The sequence below is a fragment of the Streptopelia decaocto genome (genome assembly GCF_964273445.1).
Source record: "Streptopelia decaocto genome assembly, chromosome: 5".
Classification (NCBI taxonomy): Eukaryota; Metazoa; Chordata; class Aves; order Columbiformes; family Columbidae; genus Streptopelia; species Streptopelia decaocto.
Window position 1 is genome coordinate 39,865,200 of NC_138659.1, and position 22,890 is coordinate 39,888,089.

General features: G+C 41.9%; 1 protein-coding gene across 4 annotated transcripts in view; it reads left to right on the plus strand.

Moving 5' to 3' along the window:
* JMJD1C (jumonji domain containing 1C) overlaps positions 1–22,890 on the plus strand; it is a 161,857-nt gene that overhangs the window by 108,563 nt on the left and 30,404 nt on the right. For 3 of the 4 annotated variants that reach the window (XM_082052366.1, XM_082052367.1, XM_082052368.1), the window contains 5 exons: positions 14,259–14,364; positions 19,181–19,305; positions 20,589–20,732; positions 20,850–21,036; positions 21,125–22,800. In XM_082052366.1, coding sequence (XP_081908492.1) covers positions 14,259–14,364; positions 19,181–19,305; positions 20,589–20,732; positions 20,850–21,036; positions 21,125–22,800 — 2,238 coding nt within the window. The remainder of the gene's footprint in view (positions 1–14,258; positions 14,365–19,180; positions 19,306–20,588; positions 20,733–20,849; positions 21,037–21,124; positions 22,801–22,890) is intronic. The other variant, XM_082052369.1, reaches the window with a different exon arrangement.

Consider the following 22,890-nt stretch of genomic DNA (forward strand, 5'->3'; position numbering starts at 1 on the left):
TGAACCATGGATTCCCATGCCATGGCTGCTCTTTGCATAAATAAACATGTTTCAATTGTTAAGAGATTCAACAACCTTCTTAAGAGCTAGATGAATATAGTTATTAAAAGTAGGGTACGCAGCTGCACTGCAAGAGCCTTTTTCCATTTTTTCATATCTTCACGAGGTTTTCTATAGCATGTATTAACACTTGTCAGCGAATTTATTCTTTACAGCTGAATGTGCTGTGTGATTTTCCTTTTGCCTTACATGTGTAGTGCTTTGAATCCTGCCCTTCTCTGTAAAACTTGCTTGGATTCTGTATGTGTGGTGCCTTAAACACCAACCTACAACTGGTTTCCGGTGGCTGTTATCTCTGTTGCTTCATAGAGGATACAAACAGTATTATTGTCTACGTGAAACTTGTGTGACCGAGAATGACTCATTCATTAATCTGGGATGGTCAGACCGTTTAGTCATGTAGTTCTTTTTATGGTGGTGACAAGGGGATCTTGAGGAGAAAGCGGATTTGAACATTGGCCACGGTCCTTTGCTTAGCAATGAGATGAAAATGGTGTCCTTTGCAGGACGTGGAATTTACAACGTGCATTTGCTGTGTCAAACCAGTATCTGTATGAAACTTAGTCATGAAGTGGGATGCGTATGTCGGGTCCTTACTATTTTTCTAGTTTGCGTTCACAGTAGATTACGTATATTCTGTGATTAAATAAAAATTGACAACCGGGAGGTTTTATAGTGGCTCTTGCTATAGGCTGACAAGGAACACACTTTCAAATATGTTTGCTACTAAAATATTTTAACCAAAACTACAGTAAGCTTAAGCAGTTACAAGTGTGACCTAAATAAAATAATTAAACAGAAATGGTTATCTATGGTAAGTTACTTGTACTATTCTGTGACAGCTATGTGCTTATTCATTACAATACACATAGCAAGTTGAGCAGCAGCAAAGCTGATCATGCCGTAATTTGTGTAAGCATTGTAGTTTACTTGAAGCACTATAGATGGGGATGTGAAGCATTAAAGCTCAGCATATGGTATGTGTGAGCTCATCAGTGTGGTGTTTTTGTCTGGGTGGTGTTTGGCAGTACCCGTCACTAGTGTGTGATTCTGCTGTTACTGGCTGAAGCAGCTGGAGTCAACTGAATTATACTGTAGAAAAGCAAATAAAGAATAACAGAAAGTGGCTTATATCGTGTTTTTCTGTAATAAAATACACTTATGGAAAGACTGTGCTTAAGCAGTCAGTGCATTTCAGCTGTGTGTCTGGGTCAGGCAGAGCAGGGGGCATGATAGATTGTAATATTTCTAAACATACACGTTTTTTGTGTATGTGTGATGATATATTCCCAAAAGATTTGTGAGCACACACCACTAGAACTTGTACAGCTGAGCCTAGGCAAAACATTTAAATTAAGTTCTATCACAGTCATTAAACTTCCTGCAAAGAGAGGCAGTGGAAGGCTGTGCTTTTTGAAAAGTCATCCTGCATATTGGGTTAAAAACCAAACAAATCTGCAAAGAATGTATCAAGAACACACTTCAGTTCCTCTCTATGGTGGAATCTCTCCTCTATCTTGGATCCACCGTACTTATTCATGTTCTTGTTCGGAACAACTGTTTTTTAAGACAAGCCTGCCTGCCTTAGTATTTCCAAACGGTAAGGTCTGCCTGTCTACCGCTGTGCTGAAGGTTGCAGATGTAGAGATAGGGCACTGAGAAATCCCCCGTGGGAGGTGTTACATGCACAGTGACAGGCGTGTGTACTTTGCTCTTTTTCTAAATGTGCATTGCATGTCTGAGAGCTGACAGGTCAAATGTCTAACACACCTTCAAGGTGGGTGAAGTAATAATAAACTTTCTCACTGATCATGAAACAGGTACCTCGGATTCAGGATCTAATCCTGTGCTAATCTTACTTGATGTATTACAAATTCCAGTTCTATATGCTGTGAAGGTAAGGCTTGAGAAAAGGGCATTGTGCAACTCTTGATACTGTCCATTTCTGTTTATTACGGGCAGGCATTGGGTACTTCAGGCCTGGATGCTTTTGGATTTCATTACTTGTTTGCTCATAAGAGCAAGCCAGTCGTGTAATGTGGCTTGTGTAAGTAAAGACACATTAAGAATTCTTTAAACATCTTGAAACAGGGATAAAATAATATTTTTCTGTCTGTATTTTAAGCTCCCCATAATCATATGTGCACTCATCTTTTGGACTTCTCTTACTGTAAACTTCAGGCTTAAAAATAGTTACTGCAGCTGAAAATTGCTTTTCCCATAAACTTTCCCCTCCACTGACCAGGCGGGCAGGAGCTTTTGGGTTGGTCCCACCCTTTGAGGTTGGCAGAAGCCGCTCAGGGTGCTGCCCACATCTTGTGCTCACCTCCCACTTTCGGTTCCCCCACGGCTGACAGGCACACGCACCTTTCTGCATCTTTAACTCTTTTCAGTATTGTCTTTAAGAGCTGTTTCTGTTCTTTCCCAAGTCTCTGGTGTCTGGACCACCCATAAGCAGTCCAGCTGGCTTCTCTGGCAGCATTGTAAAGAACGATGGTCTAAACAGCTTGTTACCGACACTTCTGTGTTTAGGTGTACGGTTCCAACGTGAGGGGAAGCAAAAGGCAGCATCCAGCTAGAAGTGGGTCAGATGACTCATTCCAGTCCTCGCTCCCGGTTACACGTGTGGGACAGAAGAGAGAAATAAGGGAGGAGGGGTTGGTTGGCACCCTCCGTTCGTTGAGCAAGAGAGATACGTACATCTCCCCATAGCCTGTATTTGTGCCTCGCTTTGAAAAAGAGCCGCTTCCCTGAGGGCTTCATCTGTCTTTATTCCCAAAATAGGTGGAATGAAATTGCACCTTTCTATTTTACCTTGGTCTCTTAAGAAATTGGGTCTCTAGGCACTTCTTTGTCTCTCTCGGAGGGTTTGCCGCAGGAGTGGAGTTCTTCCAGGTCTGCCAAGCCTGAGGGAATGAGCAGCGCGGAGGGGAGGCCGTCAGCAGGTGGGAGCCACAAATAGCGTGGCTCCTCCAGGTAGTAGGAGGGGGCTCAGGTGGAGCTGCTGAAGGCTGTGGGAAAGTACGCGAGGAGGAAGGGAAGGGAGTTGTGAGGTCCCTGGGATAAGCCGAGGTTGCTACAGCACAGGTATGTCTCAGATCCATAATAAAGAAGGTTTCCTTCCACTTTTGTAGAGGAACTTGTTTTACTCTTCCCACAATTTTTCAAAAATCACAGTTGGTTAAATTGTTTGACGTCATTAGTCCTACTTCAGGAGATAACATTGAAATAAATAACTTAAACGTTATAAATTAAAAATGGAACAGATAGAGCAAAGCTTGTTTCTCCTTTGAAGATCACTGAAGTATCTTAGTACTTCTCAGAAGCAGTCTTGGAATTACTGAATTTACAAATCCATCAGTGTTTTGGGGTAAGGAACTTCTGTGTTTTATCATAAATGATTACTTTTTTCACCAGTAAAAGCCCATGGAAAATACTACTCAGTAGTAAGAGAAGGGTGCCTTCTTCTCGGTTCTGTGTCCTTGAATTTTCAATCTTCACATGTGATTTGCTAAAGATGAAAGTTTAAAGTTTTTTCTTACGTTGTTGACCAACACTGTTTTCATAATCCAGACACGAAGTCAGCTCCTGGCGAAGTCTGGTTCACTTTTTCATAAGCAGATGGTGCTTTGCCAGTATGTCCTCGTTTTCTCAAATGGTTGCTCTATGTTGTGATTGGGAATCCTTGGTGCTTTGGGGAATGGGTAAAATCCCCCAGTCATTGCACGGGAGTGCTTAGCCAGGGAGGGAAATGAGTACGGAGTTCAGGTCATTGAAATGTGTTCTTACCAGGATTAACCTTTAGCTCGATGCGATAAACACAATAACTCACTTTGCTGATGTGCTCCTGCATTGGTTTGCTCTCGTTCCTTCCTCTGAGACAACACGGCTTTGTTCAGGGCTGCTACTCTAGAATTTCTTCTTACAAAGTGTATTTTTGAAATTCCACCTAATAGAAGTACTAATTTGTGGTGTAGGGTTAGTGCTTCATGAGAACTGCTCCACAGCCTTCAGGAGGCTGCAGTTAGTGGAAACTGAGAGCAGTTCCAGGTGTGCGTATGGAATTCCTTTTCCAGGCCAGACATCTGGGGAGAAACTCCAGTAATTTGATACAGACTTGATTTTTTTTTCTTAATTAAACCCAAGTATGAATCTTACTATTCTCTTAAACATCGGAATAACTTTGCTAATAAAAAATGCAGTATTTTGATGTAGAGGGATTGGTGTATACATTTCCTTATCAAACATTTCTTTTTAACAGTATACTACCTAATTAAGTATAGTTATAAGGGGTTTTTTACTACCATTGTTTGTAAATAGTGATTTCTCCCCCACTTCAATCTAGCAAACATTTCCTGTCTTTTGAATGGACTTAACTATTCCTGTTTTTCCCCTGAATCTCCCTCTTCTTGTGCGTGTCTGCCAACATTGCTGGCAGTAGTATTTTAGAATGCTTTTGCTGAGCAAGTAGGTTTGAAGCACAGTAATGTATGTGCATCTTACACAACATTCTGCTTTATTATTTTAGCAGTGACCTTTAAGCATACAGTTTAGAAATTATATTTCAACGGTAGAGGCTGGGTTTTTACCCAGCGTGAATATTTTCTTCCCTTTTGTTATCACTACTCCACACCACTTTGGTATGCACATATAAAAGCAGGTTAAAGCAGATTTCAGGATGCATAAGACTGGTGGCTAAATTTTTTTGTTTGGTGTGCTAGTAGATTTATCAATAGAAAATTGTTGTGAAATAGATGAGCGTTGTATCAATTTTAAACACTGAATGACTTTCCTAAGTTTACCCCAAGGAGCTTATTGTAGCAACAACTGAAATGTCCCTGTTTTCTGATTAGCAATTTAATCTTTCTCATCTTTGCAAGACCATCATTCATCTGTTCTATAAAAGGCACAGCCACTGCTTTCTCTGGAGTTGCAGAGGGCTGTAGTGTTAATCCAAATATGATATACATCCCAGCTGGTCAGACCTCTGTTATTTATAGGGAAAATTCCTAAAATGGCTCCAGCAGGTCAGGACAGAGCTCTTAGCAGAAACATAAGCACCCAGTGATGGCTGTGTTGCTTCCTGATGCTGCTTTGGACCCGAGGCAGCATTTCCATTTTTGCGGAGCGATGGGCTCCCTGTCGTATGCTCAGCCAGGTGGTTGAAGACTCTCTGTATTGCATCCCGAAGACCAGAGAAGTTTGTTCTTTTGAATGAAATGCTGCAAGAAAATGTGCAAATTGTTTTCCCAACACGGATGCATTGCTTCTGTGCAATACTGCCCTAAATCTGATTGGCAATTAACTTTGAAAAGCTCTGTGCAAATACAGCAGGACTTGTTTAAAATGTGAGAGAAATGCATTTTATTCTGAACTACTTCCAAATTTTCAGCATGTTGACCGACACTGTTGTGTACCACTATTCTAAGAAACATGTTTTCAAACAAAACCTGGAAAGCCACTTGAAAATAAAACAGTAATGTTACAGTAAATGAGTGGACCAAAGTGCACTGAAGCTTTCAATAACATTCTGAACATGCCCAATGTATTCTTTCCTATTGACAAAAAAAGAAAAAAGATACTTTTATTACCAGGGAGGATTTCTATTCTGCGCATAATCCTCATGAACTTTTGGGGGAAAGGAGCTGGAAAGTTGTATGTTCTTGGAGAGTTCGGATTTCATAAACAGGATTGCAGACTTCTGCAGAAGAGGGGAGGTAGCTGTGTGACTGCTGGTGATCGAAGCTGGTGGTAGTTCAAATTACAGAGCAGAGTCAGACACAAGAGTGAGACGCTTTGGAGCACGTTTCTAGGAGGTGGTGTTAATTTTGGGAGCTGTTGCCAGCCTGCCACATGTTGGAAAGCATTTTACAGTTTTCTGCAGATCTGAATTGAGAGACCTTTGCTCTTTAATACAGTAAGCTTTTAGTTATCAGTAGTCTTGTCAAAGAATACTGTGTTGCTGAATAATTCAGCTGATAAAAGATTTGGTGGAGATAGCTGCCATGAGATGAGAGGTGAACTATCCGGTCTGTCGTTACCTGGTGGTGGTATGCAGCTTCCAACTCCACCAGTTCAAGCTGCTGCAAGTAACTTCTTTCCCCGATACAGGGACGATGCGTCTTCTGTAAATGGTCAGTCTCTGAGCAAGAACTGACCTCTTGCCTTGTTTTTTGGTAGTGTTAGACTGCCTTTCTAGCAGCCCGCTAGTCCAGACGATGATAAACAGCAAGCACTTTCTTTTTTGCTCAAAGACACCTCAATCCATACAGCATGTCCTTCAGCTGATATGGTTTGGGAGGTTGTTGGATACCTTTAAAAAGCTGCTCATAATTCGTAGGGTGTCTGGGGCTCAGTTTAAATTTTAATATCAATGTACAAAAGATTTTTCTCCGATCTACTCGCTTAGCTGCTCTCCTTGTTAGCATCAACTTCGCTTTGCTAATTGCTTGCTTCGGGGAAGTGTCTGCACTTTGAGGTGTATTTTCCCATAGTGGCACTGAGTTGTTTGGTAAGTGGCTCAAAGGCTTGTTCTGGTATCACCACATGACTTGGGAGTTACTGGCTGAGTAGGGTAGGCCCAGTGCTCCCTCCCTCATTCTCTTAGGAGTAGATAAAATGCAAAATTAGGACAGTTGCATCTTGCTGAGATGGTGGTGATAAATATATGGAGCCTGCAGTGAGGAAGGGGAAGGAAATGTGACTCAGTGGAAGACGAAAGAAAAGCAAGCATATGGCTGCGTCATCAAGATGAGGGAGAAGATGGACATGAAGCAGTGGTATTCACTTGGCCTTTGATTTGTTTGTGCGTGGAGAAGAATGTAAGTAGTACAGAAAATGGTCGCTGCAGTGCTCTGAGGGGAAGCTGACAGCCCACCGGGTTTGCGGGCGAGAGCTGCTTGTTTGGGGAAGTCTTCAGATCAGATGCTAAAAAATACATCTGTCACTCCGGGAGATTTTGCTTTCTGTCCCTCTCAGTCAAACCAAGTAGTTTTCCTGTTTTCTTCCTAATCTGTAAATCAGATCAGGACCCAGATTTGCATTACGGTGACAGCACTTTGTCCCAGCTGCTCAAAGAGAGGGTGACATAACCCATGAGCGTAAGGGTCATCATTTTTTTTTTTAAACTGTTTTCAAATGCAAAACTGTTGTAGAAGTCACTAGAGCAGTTTTTAGGTTGTTTTGTGACAATATCTGCCTGGCCCAGGTTTGATTCTACTTATCCATCGGTGGCTCCGTGGTTGTTCTGTCTGCTGCTCCTGCTTTCCTTTTGTGCCTGATTCTTATCTACAGATACAGGAATGACGAGCTGACTTGTAAAAAAGCAAGTTTTCCAGCATGCCCATTTCACCTCAGACACTGCTAGTCTTACGGGAAGGCAAATACCTCTCTATTTTTGAGTTTGTGAGTTAAAAACAGGGAAAATATTAGACTGCGAGTCAAACTTTTTTCTGTATGTTTATATTCCTAACTTTATATTTTCCAACGCATAATCTTATTTAAATTAATAGAAATTTTCTGGTGTTCTTAGGTGTGTGAGTTATTCTTCCAGAACTGAACTAATTGATGCAGTGGTGCTTCTTCAAGCCTGAAATCATGACTTGGAGGAGTGTGCGCAGCCCTGCTCCCCTAATTCCCAAACCTGATAATTAAAATTGTAAAATCGGTGTCAACTCTTTAACTATTGAACAGGTGAAATGAGGAAAGGAGTAGTAGTGTGTGGGGAGTAGTATTAGGCATAGGTAAGAGTGGGAAGCAAAAGAAAAATTGTTGATAGCTTTTCCTGAGAGATGTCACGTTTACTGACAGCTGGAAAATTATTGAATTTTTAGTCTTGTAGTTTTAATTTTCTGCTTACAGAGGCGTAGTTGTTGCTGTTAGACACTGAAAATAACCCCTAATCTTAAATGTTTGTGGTCCGAAATGTCTGTAAATGTTGGTTCTTTTCTGAACAATGTGTTCAGCGCCCCTGGTTGGGCAGGGTTAGTGATCCCTGCTGTCCCCCCCGGTCCCCGCGGTCCCCGTGCCCCCGCACACGTGTGGGCAGGGCTGCCCTCAGCCCCACTTTGTTTCTGGTGTCGGGGTCAGGGTTGTGCCTTCAAGCTTGACTTAACTGGTTCAGATGTAGCCCAGCAGCTGCCGGGTTTGAATGAGGTAAACTGTGACCGTGCGCTCAGAACAGCAGAAAATAGGTCAAGTGTGGGCTGGGTTTACATAGAAAGCGCGAGCGTCGCCTGGTAAGCCTAAGCCTCTTCTCTCTGCTCAGACAAAGCCGTTTAAGGTAAACTGGGAAGTTACGGTCTCCCCAAAAAACTTTGTAGCCTTTTTCCAGCTGGGCATTAGCGTGCGGCGGTGCCGCTGTGGGGAGGCGGGTGTGCGGTGCCGGGCGGGTGGGTGGCCGTGTCCCGCAGGGCGCTGCGGGCCCGGCACGGCACCCCCGCCGGCCCCTGCCCACCAGCTGCAGCGGCCTGGCAGCTGCGCCGCCTTTCACTTGGCAGCCGGGAATAAGGAGCGCACTGTTTACCAGGGCTTTGTGCCTGTGTGCGGCTAGAGAGATGGGGGAAGCGGTACAAGAGCTGTATATTTTCATCTCGGCTAAATTTGATGATTTTTCGGTGGGGTTTTGGTGTGGCCTGTGTGTCCTGCACAGCGTTGGCTCGGCGGTGCCCTCAGGGGTGTCAGTCACTACCAGTTTCTCAGTGTTTTAGGTAGATTCTCATGTTTTGCCACTGGAAAAAAAGCCTTGTGGCCTGGCTGAGGGATAGTGCCATTTAATAGGTGATGTTGTTAAGATCTTTGGTGTTCTGCCTGTCCAGTTTTTATGTTACTGTTTTGTTTTGTGTGGTGATGTTTTGGTTCTGTTGTTTGTTTGTTTGTTTTCCTGCTTCCTCTGATGTCAAGCAGGACATTATTAGGACTGAAGGTTTTGTTAAAAAGTTACAATCAGTGAAAGGGATTACTGATCAGTGATATAATCAGATATGTCAGGTGACACAGTCAGTGAATGGTAAAAGAGGAAGAAAAAAGAAAAGGAAGGCTAGTTATGAAGAACTAAGGGTTTTTTAAATTTTTCTTTTCCTAATAGGAGCAAATAATCTTCTAAAAGATGGCATTAGAGGACTAATATAAATTTTTGGCAATCTAGATTTTAAAAACAATACTTTCTGCTGCCAGTGTTCTCTGAAGACTGTTGGGGCAGTCAGTAGGCAGATGTTGCCTTATCTTGTTCCTTGTTTTTCAGACTGCAATATCCAAATTGAATTTCTGTGCAGCTGAAGTTCCATGCACTTGTAAAAATGATTGGGGGGGGGGGGGCAGGGAGAGAAGGGACTTATGTTATAGAAACTGATTTCATGATATTAACTCATGAAAAAAAGAAGAAATCTAAAGGTTCAAGTTTTAGACCCTTTAAACTCTGAATTTTTCACTTGCATTGTTTGAATTTAAATGTGGTCCCTCTACCATTAAAGTGCTAACAAAACGCTTATTTCCATGTACAGCGCATACTGCATGAACATGGTAAACAGGACTCTCAAGTCGGTTATGTAGTAGTTTTCATTTAATTCGTGCCCTAAATTATCAGAAAGCCTCTAAGCAGCCAGAGGAAGCTATAGTTAATTAAGCCACAGATGGTGAGGACTAATGTGGTGTTGACCTTTGCGAGGACTGCGAAATCTACTTAGTCTTTCTCTGTAAAACACTAGCTGAAATGAGTTCCTCCTGATATTAAAAACATGTCCTTGATGCATTGAAGCCAAATGCAGTGATACTGTGGCCAAGGAAGGTGCTTTCACAAATAAATGTTTGCAGCTTCTAATGCACGGTGCATGCCGAGACTTGATCTTCAGGGCCCCGATTTAAGCCCTTCTAGTGCCAAAAGTCACTTTTCTGGGACTGATTTTCCTGGAATGCATTTTGTGGGTTTTCCTCTTCTCCTTCAGTGACCATGGAGAGCTGACAGGTGCCCGGAGTTTGTGCCCTCCCGTGAGCAGCATGTGGGCTGTGTGATGCGGGGAGGGGCTGCTACTCGACTCCACTTTTTCATTGTTGTTTTGTGCCCAAGGGTTTCATCTCTTTATTTCACAAAGTTGTTTCTGTCCCTCAAGTTTGTGAAGAATGAAACTTAGAAATATTTTAAGATGCTGAGGAAACATCTTGCTCCAGTGGTGAAGGTCTTGTTGGGAAGGTAGAGAGCTGTGGAAGCGTGCAGGCGTTCCCACCACACACATACCCGGCTGCCCAGAATGGAAAAGGAGTTGTGATCATTTGGGCCTTTCAGAAGGCACTTTGTATGGTCTCTGGGCAACGTGGAGGTTCAGCTCGTCCAGGGATGCCTCTCAGTATCTTGAACAATGTCTTGTTTGTGGATGGGGCTTGAGTAGGAGAATTCCGTATGTATTTGGATTTTGACTTGTTTTTCTGTGGGTCCTGTTTTTGAAATTCCTGTTTGATTCATGACTTAAAGGAATTTAGAAGTATTACAAGTGATCTGCACTTGTTCACCTGTGGTTTTGAAAGATAAATTATATTTGTCCGAATAAGCTCTCTGAAAATGCTTCTCTGAACAAAGATTCCTCTTTGCTGTTTAGGGCAGCGTGGTATCTTAACCTGATGGTACGGTCCATAGTTTCTAACCCGTTCCATCATTTTGCACCAGAAGAACAGATACACTCAGAAAAACACTGGATCACTTTGTTATTTGGGAAAATTTCATTCTTTATTCTTCTCAGGGCTTCCTAGGAATGAAGCACATCCCCAGCAGGTGAGAATTCTCCCTTAGAGAGACATGCAGCTGACTCAAGTACTCTTTGGATAATTAAGCAGAAAGTCCACTCCACCAGAAATGAATTCCTCTTTTGGTCTGGAAAGAAGGAAGAGTAGCAGCAAAGATCTAAAAAAGACTGACGTGGGTTGGCAACCTTCTGATAGTCATGTCGCTTCATGTGACTGTCTTCATAAGGGCAGGAAGGATTATCTCCACCATATCTTTCTAGCCCATACACCCTTTGCCTTCTTCCCAGTGTTGCATATGGAGCAGGGGGCACTGCTGTATGAAGTATATAAAGAGCTTCCTACAGTAGATTTAAAGAAGAAATTTGCAGTCCCATTTATATGATTTGCATTCTGATTTGCATTTCGTAAGGATTTCAAACCAGCATTAACATCCTCCTGGAGGAGGTATTCCAGGATTTGTGGAAAAACTAGTCTAGGAGAGGGTACCGTACATACTTTACTGACTTTTGTGAGTAAAACTACTTTCAATGGGGAAAAGTCTGGAGGAAAATCCTGCAGGGCATTTAATTCTGCTGTGGATTAGTCTGTCAATCTTGCTACTTGGACCAAAAAGGAGGGGAAAACTGAAAGTCCTAATGGCCAAAGTTCAGATCTATAAGTAGAGTTGTTTCCTGAGCAGTATAAATACAGGGTCAGGAAAAAGACTGGGCACTGCTGGGTCCCCTGCTCACCTTCATTGCTAAGCCAGAGAAGAAAGAGGCTGAAGTCCCCAGCCTTGCTTGTGGCCCCGTTTCCCTGGTCTGCCAGAGCTCATGGAGTGTGCTAGAACAGGGTGCCTAATGCCGTCACTTCCATGTTAATACATTATGCAGTTTCCTGGGTTTCAGATGTTCAGATTTAAGACTGATGGTGGAAAAAGATCAGTCATGGTACATACTTTTTTTAAAAAAAAAATTATTGTTCATAGATACATGTTAAATGTACACAAAAGAACAGATTTTTTGAGATTTCAGGAACCTTTTTGTTTAGTATCTTGATACTGCACTTCAGCTGTCAGTTACAGTTTTGCCTTGGTGTACTGATTTCCATTGACCAGTGTATAACATGTTCATGTCTAGAAGCAAAACACTTTTTTTTTTTTTTTCCGGTGATAGATGATGTGTTAAATGTGGTTTTGTGTGTGTATTCAGAAACCCTGGGTTCTCTACATATTCCCAGTCATACCTTCATGCAGTTATGTAATGGATCTTTGACCTCACTTGTGTCTCCAGTAGCTCATCTTTGAGATGAGCTCACCTTTCTCGAAGAATGAGGAAAAGGGACTTTGCAGTCTCCTTTTCTAAGTGTTCACGCCGACTGCACTCAGTGGAAGGTACCGATATGCCATCCATCTGATAGGACAATAAAAGGTTCAAATGTACTGTCTGTGGGGTCACCAGTATCAAGTTCAAAGAAGGCAAAGATGCTTAGGAGGGATGTGAGGTCTAAAAAAGAGATTCAGCACCGTGTGTTGCCTTCAGAAGCAAATCAAGACAACATGGAGCCTCAAAAACTTTGCATAAAGAATTCAGTGACGTAGAATAACGTTAAGAGTAATAGGTCTGACATTATGGTGCCTAGTCAATGTGTATAGTCTTGAAATGAAAATATAATTTTTTCTTAGGTGGGACTGAAGGAATTACTGAAGATGTATGAAATCTGCATATTAACTGCATTTTTAAGTCAGCCAGACTTCCAGTATTGCAATGCCTCAGTCTGTTGCTTAGCTCTAATGCTTGTGGATCTGAGAGGGGAAATTTTTGACACAGGAATTTCCTGCAGCTGCTGTGCAGGAGAGTGCATGGGGTGGGGGGACAGATGGATGATCATCACACAGCTCCAGTTCCAGGGGCTGTCGGGTTCCCCTGGCAAATTATTTCCTCTTTGCAGTGGTGGTGTTGCTTCTGTATGTAGGATCAGTGCAAAAATGGATTTGCACAACAAAGTAGAACAGCTTCCATCCTCGAATAAATGTCAGTGCTGACCCTCTTGTGCCTGTGGTAATGCTGGCAACGTATTTGCTGGGTTGGTGCTTTTAACCTGGTGGTTGAGGTCCTGTTGATCTTTCCCTTCACTTTTACTTTGTTCCACTCTACATGTATTAAACCAATCACCTTGACTGTTCCTGTTGGATCTGAGGCTGTATCTTTCACAAGCATAAGGAGAGAGTCTGATTTTCTCTAATAACCAAAGCATTGATGCATTCTCTGTAATGAAGCACAGCAAATCTTCAAGTGTCGGGAAGTGAATTTTGAATTTGAAATAGGCATCCTGTGATCAGTTGGCCAGCAGGAATAATCTCATCGAGATGAATAGAGAGAAATTGCTTGTGTCACTTGAGGGCCTGGCAGCGATGCACGATTCCCTGAGTGTTGCTTGGATCTTTATATTCTATGGCTGGAGCTCTTCGTAATAAATTGTGAAACATCAAGGAACTTGTTGGAGATCAAGGAAAGAAATTACTTGATCTCAGCTGCAGTACTGATAAAACATTTTACATTTTGTATGTGGAGAATTGCTGTGATTATTTTAGCTGTCTGAAGTTCTCTCAGCACAAATGAATGTTCCTGCCGCTCACGGATTTCTAAAACCATCTTCTGCATGAGTTGTCACTGGGCTGCGGTGCAGCTGTAGTTCTCTGCCACAATCTCAAAGGCAGAAATTAGCAAGTTTGCTCTGAAATAAAGAGGAATAGGTATTCTGAAAGTCTAGAGATGAATGATGATTTAAGCCATGCTTTGAATGATCAGAACCAGATTTTGTGCCTAGCTTTTCCTTGTTAGGAGGACAGTGCCACCAAACATGTCTTAGTTTCCCAGATGAAGTCCTACTCAAATAGTGAAAAAGGATCTTGTCTGGGAGAACTGAATACAATAAAAATAAAAGTTGAAGCATGTCTTATTCCAAATAACTGAATAACAAAGATCTACATTTTTAAAAATCAGGAGTGATGTTTCTCTGAAAATGTATGTTTCTCTAAAAATACAGCTATTTCTTATGCATTATCTTTGTGGTGTTTATATCTAAGTTTATGCTCAAATGTCCTTGTTAAACTTTACAGAAATGAAAAACAGCTTTTTTAAAAAAAGTAATTTGGTCATTATTTCTGCATACCTGTAAACATTGAAGTCTTTAGAGGGCAATTTTGGCTTTAGTGAGACAGTATTTATGAAAGTGTGATCCTATTAATAGCTTACGAGTCTGGCCACATGTGGGATCTGACATAGCGTGTTCCCATGAAATAACTTTTAGCATTGTGTTGCGCTTTTAAGGTTTTTTTTTGAAAATAACACGGGGATTTGTAGGCAATCAGTAAAATTAGCATCAAACTACTTAATATTGTACTCTAAAATACATCTAGGAAAATAAACAGAAATGTTACAAATAAACATAACATATGGTTCTTTTTTTAATCTCTACTTTAGGACGACGTAGACAGTCTAAACCCAGTTCTCAGGGATAACCCGCAGTTACATGAGGAGGTAAAAGCCTGGGTAAAGGAACAAAAGGTTCAGGAGATTTTTATGCAAGGTAATTATGTGGGAAATTGTGTTACTTTTATTGTGTGTTAGCTAGTTTAAGGCCGTTAGTCGTGTGGGGCTCATCCCATAGCATTTTCGATATAATGGAGGCTGTATTTGTCATTTGGAAAGTTTTTTGGAAGTATTTGTTAATTCCAGAAAACAAGAGTGTGTTAGAAGCTGTGCATGACTTCTTCAGACTGTTCTTGTTTGATGTCTTAGTGATGACAGCAAAAGCTGAATATCATTAGTCTGAATGTAAATATTTTGTACAATTTGTTGTGAAGATAAGTGTGTATGAATGATGGCCACGCACCTTTCAGCATGTTTAAAACCGTTCTGTGCTTTGTTGGTTACTGTTACATGCGATAACTCTTTGCTATCTGCCTGTGCTTGTAGTTTTCCTGTTGGGTCACAGCTGATGAGCACTTGCAGATCCCACCCCACGCCCTCACCACCGAGTGATTGAAAAGTGCCTTTCACATCAGTTACCATCTTTAACTCGGTTCTAATGCTGGAAGGTTGCAGCAAACGCATATGTCATTTTTGCACTGTAGATACAAGTTACGTGAAAACTAGTATGAACTAGAATACATTATTTTGGCTCAATCTTGCTGATAATAAAAATACTATATGTATTTGCAGTATATTCATTAACTTCATGCAGAACTGACAGGCAGCTCTACAGGGGTATTCCTAGCGGTGGGGGACAGAAACTAACCCCTGTGGGTCTGCATTAAAATCCCCTGGCAAGCAGTAAAAAAATTTGAGGACAAAAATGCTTCAGCAGTCATTCTGCAAATGAGGACAGGGCCAGGTGTAGTAAACAATCTGATATTATAAGGATGATGCTGAGGGTTGCTTGCTGTCTGATTTCTTTGATAAAACTAAGATTAGAAGGCCAAAGGAATATGGTAAGTATAGTACTGAAGTTACAGCAAAACACTTGTGCCTTTCCTTCCATGAAGTTTTTAATTTGACTATATGTGATTGTTCTTGTGGACCACAGAGAAAGGATGCTGAAAAAAAACGTGTGGAATTGTGTAGATAGTAAGTTGGTAGAGCAGTGTTAGTCATTTCAGATTGTATGGTAATATTCTCAGGTACAATATGAGTTAATAGTCTGTTGATGAAATCTGCAGCCATAACTGGATTGAGAGGTGATGTGAAATCAAATTAGAGATACATGAAAAGGAAACTAAAATTGAGCTTGTTTATTGGATTTCATTAGTCACAATAATAAGACAATTATAAAAGCCTCGTTTTATACTGGTACAGAATCAATACTTGAGCAAAGCCCCAACAATATTGAAACAGTCATCTAAATAAGACTGCCAGCCCATTGTCCACACCACTAATTTACATCCCATCATTCCAGGAACTGTATTTTTGTTTTTATGTATATAATTTCATGTAGTTTTTCAAACAGATGTTTGAATGCTTAGTAATGCACACATTCGGAGTAGTTTACATGATGAGATCAACCCAATCCACAGGTCCTTGCAGACCAGCTCTCCGCATCTAAGGAGAAGCTGCAGTTCAAATGCGCTCGCTCACCGGTCCAAGGAGAGACTCGTGTCCCCGGGCAGGGACGTGCCGTCCTGTCCCCCGCGAGAGCCTGCGTGGGGCCGCGGCCACTGCGGCCCTGTGGGACGGGGTCAGCTGGCACAGGCTGCTGTCACGTCCTCCTGGGCATCATCTGCTCCTGGTCACGGAGACACCGTGTTTGGCGCAGCCCATCCACTGGCTCACAGGCACCCTCTGGCAGTGCTGGCTGCTGTAATCTGGTCCTGTTATCCTTCTTTTCTCCCCTTGCTCCTCCTTCTCTGGTTTTCTTCACCTTCTCTGTTTATGACCATTTTCCTGTTCCCTGCAATTTAAGCAACATTTTCAGTTCTACCTTGTCTAGACACATCTATTATGGTTGTTACCATATTCTTTTACTTCATCCTTTACAGCGTTTTTAGGATCCAGCCTTTTCCTTGTCTGCGATGCTGAAGCCTTCATCTCGTGTCGTATTTTCTGCTATACCACAGTTAAAGCAGTTTATCTGAAGAAAAAGGAGGGTTGGAAGAAAACATTCAAATAGTGTTCCAGATGTCTGAAAAACAGAAAGCCAATTTGAGGAGGGAGAACTTGAGTCAAAACTGGTCCAATTGTTTACAAGAATGAGACTAAAGAAAAACAATTGGCGCATGTCACCTTTTCCCTGGGCGGCAGTCACAGCAGTGTGCTTTGCAGGAAAAATTGTAGGTTTGTCAGGAAAGTAGTTTATTCCTTGTTTTAAAAAAAAAAAACAGTCTCCTCCCAAACTTGGCTACGTTGAAGGCTTTTGGGACAAATAAAACCAGTTCAAGGAACATAGTAAGGATTTTTAACAGTTAAAGTCTTTGACTTTTCTTTCTTGTTATTAGATTCATTATCACTACCATCTCTGAGGCTGCCGTGTTATAATAATGCTCTTGAAACAGAGCGTGCTTCAGCCCTGAAGATATTTCCTGATAGTGCTGCACAGGCTGTTTCAACAATGTGTAGCTGAGCATGATTCAGCCAGGGGCTGAGACAAAGCCAGGCTTTTCCTGTAATGGCTGCTTGTGGCTGGGCTGGGCTGGAGCTGAGCTGTCTTGTGTCGCATGACCACAGTTTAATCTTTCTTCTTCTTCCTGACACCCCAGCAGCACATAAGAAAAGAAAAAAAAATCAAAACCACACACCCACAAAAACAACAAACCCACAACACCGTCCATGAAGGTATAATAGATAAAGTATCTTTTAAAAATAGATAGGATAACAGCTGGGATGAATGGCAGACACACATTAGAACAAGGAGTTAGAGGAAAGAAATTGCCACTGGGTCAGTGCAGAAGAGTGTAAGAGAAGCTGGAAGCTGATGGAGAAGGGAGGATGGAGCTTGTAAACTGAGAAGACTGGGAAAGGATTTGGAAGGCAGTGGCCTGGAATCGTAAATACTAAAATGAGACAAGAAGCTGGGGAGAGGCTGGTTCTGGTTATGCAAGAGACTGAAAAAATCATTGTGCAGTTAACAGTAGGATGCAAGAGAGGGGGAGCTGGAACAGGAAAGCAGTAATGGGAAATCTGCAAGAAGAGACACAAGCAAAATTTTACTGAGACTGTCTGAACAAGGCAGAGCTTTGGGGCAGCCGTGAAAAGTTTGAGACGTGTTGGGTTGGGTCAGGCAGCCAGAAGTGTGGGAGCTGAGCTGGAGGCGCTTTGCAGGGGCATATGGAGTAAGGGTTGGAGAGAAGCCATCAGGAAATGTGTCCCCGCGGGAACAACGTCTAGTCCAAGACCAGGAATATGAGACATGAGCTTGTAGATTCCTCCTCTTTTTCTGCTGTGCGTCTCGGTGATCGGCAGTGCCCGTGCTGGCGCTTCTGACCCTCGTCTGTGCCGCTGGAAACGCGCTCCAGGGATGTTAATACCATAGCTCAGGGGGTTCAGGCGGCCTCAGGGGTTCAGTTGAGCAGTGAATGATGTGGATGTGAGTGAAAGAAGGGTGCCATTGCATGGTGTTTCTGTTTCCCAGCTGTTTTAAAACATAGATAATCACATACAAAAGGTATTTCAAAAAGTCTTGCTAAGGTTCCAAAGTTAAACATAAAGACCGCTTGGAAACATCTAAATTATTGTTGCTTCTTTACTTCTCTTGATCTCTCAAGACGTTAAAAACAGTCCTTACGATCACACAGCTTCTTGTGCAGAGAGTATAATGGACCCAGTAGTGTGAATGTGGATATTTTGCTAGAGAAAGCTGTCACCTGCGACGTCCCTGCCCTGTTTGCTGCAGATATTTGAGATTATTTAATGTACTGGGTGGGGACTGGAAAAGAAGGATATTCAGGAAAGACAGGGGAATTCTGGCCTTGCCAGCGTGGTTGAGCAACAAGGCACTCCTAAACCTTTTAAGTTAGGCTTTTTGTAGGTTGTCACTGACTCACTTTGCTTCCGTTCCTGTGAGGCTGACGTGGGGTTTGGTTGTGGAAGTCGTGAAACCCACATGGTTGCAACTGCACTTGGTGGCAGCGTTGCTTATGAACACTGAAGGGCGATGAAGCTTATGGTCCCAGTGATCAAATGAAAATGGAATGTGAATAAAATTGTTGGATCTCAACTTCCGTGTCTTGAAACAAGCTGTAAAATATATACTGTATCATACTGTCGCACCATGGGCTTTTGGAGGTGAATTAAAGTGATCTTTGCAAAGGGACAGTGTGCAGGGTTTCTATTGGAAAAAGGAGCTAAAGTCTTCATAGCCTGTGTGTTTTTGAGTGTTGTGTGCGGCCATAGCAGGGACGGGATCGCTCGGCTGCCTTTGCAGGGAAGCTCTGTGGTCACTTATGGGAAAGGCTTGGCAGATGCAGAGCCCAACCACCAAGATGTAAATCTTTTCACCAGCAGAGCCTCTGGGCATGTGACTAGCCTGTTAAATAGCTTCTGTATAACCTGCTGCTGCCACTTTCTAGCCTTACAGATTACTTTTCTATGGTTGCTGTTTGTAGGCAGGAATTTTCCCATCATTTGTCATCATGGTTGCAGAAAGATTTAGTTAGATAAGAAAATTGCATGTTGAAAATGTTAGCATAATTGACCTTAAAGCATACTTAAATGTACCATTTGCATTTCAAAATGTCTTCCTGAATAAAAGTAGAATCCACAGGCAGTGCTGCACCCGAATTGCCTGTAGTTTGCTGTCCGTGCCCTGTACACTGTATGTTTGCTCTGAAGCTCAAGAAACTAGGAAAACCCATTTATGCTTCTTTTTTTCTGAATTCCTGAATGGCTTTTTTGTTTCTTCCCCTCCAAAGGTCCGTACTCGTTAAATGGTTACAGGGTGAGAGTGTACAGACAGGATTCTGCCACCCAGTGGTTTACTGGTATCATAACCCATCATGATCTCTTCACCCGCACTATGGTGGTTATGAATGACCAGGTGAGTTCCACGTGTCCTACTCAGAGAACAGACTTCAAGTAAACTGCATGTCGGGAGTTTTTAACCTCTTTTTGTGGTGCTCTGAAATACACTGAGTTGTTGAGTTCTAGCAGGGCAAGTCTATTGCCGCGCTGAAAGGACAGCATGACTTTGCTTTGGACTAGCGGTGAAAACCATGCTGGAGCTGAGTGTTTGTGCAATGATGTGATTAATACCGGTCCTACAGTTTTGCTTTTCTTCTGCTGTGGCTATTTGACTAGTGAAGTCTTTGAAGTGAAGCAGTCTGGTTTTAAGAACAGGTCTTCCCTGTCAGCTCGGAGAATTTCTTTTCTCAACGCCAAAATCTTTTAAAACTGCAGTAGCGATAACTCCTTCCAAGCAATTGAAATACCCACTTTCCTCAATTTATTGAATTAAGCATTTACTGCAACCGTAATTTACATTTACTGTGGTAGGGTTTAGTTGTATTTCTGAAGTTGATGTTACAAAAAGGATGAATGCTGGTATTTTTAGTGGCAGTGATGAATTCTCTTTCAGGAAACCAGAGTAATGACTCAATGCTAATATAGTGAAGGGTCTGTCTGCCTTGAAATGACTGACAAAATCATGTCTAACAATAAAAATTTAAGACCAGTCTAATGCTCAAATATATTATTTCCCTTAATTTGCTCTAATTAATTTTCCCCAAATATTATTTTTCTTCACTTTTTGACACATTAAAGATTTACTTAGCTTTTCCTTCTATCTGAAATATCCTGTACTAGTAACACTTCACTTGTCTCAGAGTTCTTATCTCCAATCATTTTAGTTCCTCTCTTTCAGCAGTTTTGCTTCTGTTGGAACTAATATTGTAATATGCTTCCGCAGTATATTTGATAGTATATTAAATACATTTTGAAAAGTATTTTTATTGTTATTGCTACTTAAGGGTTACTCTGTGAAGAGCTCAGTGTCATTTAGTTTCAGATTTGCAGGTCAGTGAAGGGGGGAAGGAAGTGGTGATGGGTACTTTAAAAAAAAAAAAAAAGAGAAGAAAAAGACATTTTTCCAGTGATTTGTGTAGACATGTTAGCTTTGGTTTTACTTTATTCCCAGCCTTTGTTGAGTTGTATGCCAGTTCAGCTTGTCAGGATTAAATAGGCTTTGCTCTGATTAGTCTTTAGCACACAAAATAGACTGGTGAACACTGATACAGAAAATACAGATTGGGCAGTGTCTGAACATCTGCTGATTATTGGTTTTTTCTCCTTTTTTTTTTTTTTTTTTTTTCTTTAATAAACCAGGTGTTAGAACCTCAGAATGTTGATCCTTCTATGGTTCAGATGACCTTTCTAGATGATGTTGTTCACTCTTTGTTGAAAGGTGAAAATATTGGCATCACTTCACGCCGACGGTCTCGTTCCAACCAGAACAGCAACACAGTCCACGTAGATACATTTATCTTTTTACCTAAGTATTTTCGTATGTTGCAAATATTAAAATACATGTTTAAAGCCACTAATTAAAATTGTATTGAAGTCAATTAATCGCAAAATTATTTTTAGGGTCATTATACGCGTGCGCAAGCAAATAGTCCCAGACCAGCAATGAATTCCCAAACTGCAGCACCAAAACAGAATTCTCACCAGCAACAGAGGAATACTCGGCCAAATAAGAGGAAGGGCTCCGATAGCAGCGTGCCTGATGAAGAGAAGATGAAAGAAGATAGATACGATTATATAGGTCGAGGAGGTAAAAGCAGTTATTGGAAAAGGGAGGGAGAGCTGCTTAAAACCATATTAGACTGCAAATGTGATAGATGTGTTTTTATCTTTTACAGAAAACCCCAAAAGCAAAACCAAACACTTCCTTAGTAAAAGAAGGAAACCTGAAGAGGATGAAAAAAAGTTAAATATGAAGAGACTGCGCACAGACAATATCTCAGATTACTCTGAGAGCAGTGACTCGGAAATCTCGAATAAAAGATTAACAGATTCGTCCTCAGAGCAAAATTCAGAGAATGAGTTAAAAAGCAAGAACACTTCGAAGATAAATGGAGAAGAAGGAAAGTCCCAAAGTATTGAGGGAGTAGAACAGACACTAACAGAGAGGCGGTCTCCATGGGATGGAACACAGGAGGATAAAAAACATGAAGAGACAGAAAGACTGAAGTCATCCGTTCTGGATCAGCAGGAAAAATCTTCACTCCGTGCAGCAGAGCAGCCAACACCTTATGAGCAGAATGCCAAGGATCCACATGTTCAAGAGTGCAATGCAGAAAAACATCATGCTGCGGAATTAAAAAATGAGCAATTTGTACCCAGACCTCCTACTCCAAAATGTGTTGTTGACATTACTAATGAAAACAACTCTGAAAAGGAGAGCCAGAGTAATGCTGCAAGTACCTTTGGTTTGCAAACTGTTCAGAAAATAGAATCTCACAGCAGTGATTTAAAACAGCAGTTTGCGAATGCAAATTTCCTTGAAGCAAGAAAACAGGAAGCTGATCAAAGTTGGGGTAGCAGTGTTGTTAACAAAACGGATTTGATGCAACCTGGGGTTGTAAAAACGTTATCAGTAAACGAACACTTAAATCCCGACAAAGAAAAAGTGCAGTATGGCTCCTTCATGTCTTCGTTAAATGTAGCTTCTCTAGCAGAAGAGAGTAAACTGCATAAACAAAGTCCAGCCCCCGATTCTGTGAAGTCAAAACCTAGTGCTTCAGTTGATCATCCTAAAACAAAGTCACCTGATGTTAAGCCTAAATTCACCCAATCTTCCGATACTGTGAAGTCTAAGGTTAGTTCCCAAAACAGCCATGCTACTGGATTAACAAGGTCAGCCAATAAAACTGATCATGATATGCCTAGGTCTAGTTTTCATCCAGTGCCAGCTAGAGTTAGTGCTCTAGAAGCTACTAAAAGTCCTCTTATCATTGACAAGAATGAACATTTCACAGTGTACAGGGACCCCACTCTGATTGGACAAGAAACAGGAACTAATCACATTTCACCTTATTTGCATCAGCATAATTATCCTCTGCATTCTTCATCCCACCGAACCTGTTTAAATCCAAACGCTCATCATCCTGCATTAACTGGTTCATCCCATCTGCTAGCTGGGTCTTCAGCGCAGGCTCCCTTGCCCGCTATTAACACTCACCCCCTTAGCAGCGCATCTCACCATTCTGTTCATCACCCTCATCTACTTCCCGCAGTGTTGCCCGGAGTGCCTGCTGCCTCCTTGCTGGGTGGCCACCCGCGACTAGAGACTGCTCATGCTAGCAGCTTAAGCCATTTGGCATTAGCACACCAGCAGCAGCAACAGATGTTACAACACCAGTCTCCACATCTTCTTGGACAAGCTCATCCTTCTGCTTCCTATAATCAGCTAGGGCTTTATCCAATTATTTGGCAGTATCCAAATGGAACACATGCTTACTCAGGACTTGGTCTGCCTTCCTCCAAATGGGTCCACCCAGAAACTCCTGTGAACGCGGAGGCTTCCTTGAGAAGGGTAAGTGGAGCTTGTTTCTTCTTAACGTATTGAGCTTGGGCTGGTGTCTCCCAGCAGCGGTTTTCTAGGTACAGATTTGGTAGTATGTAT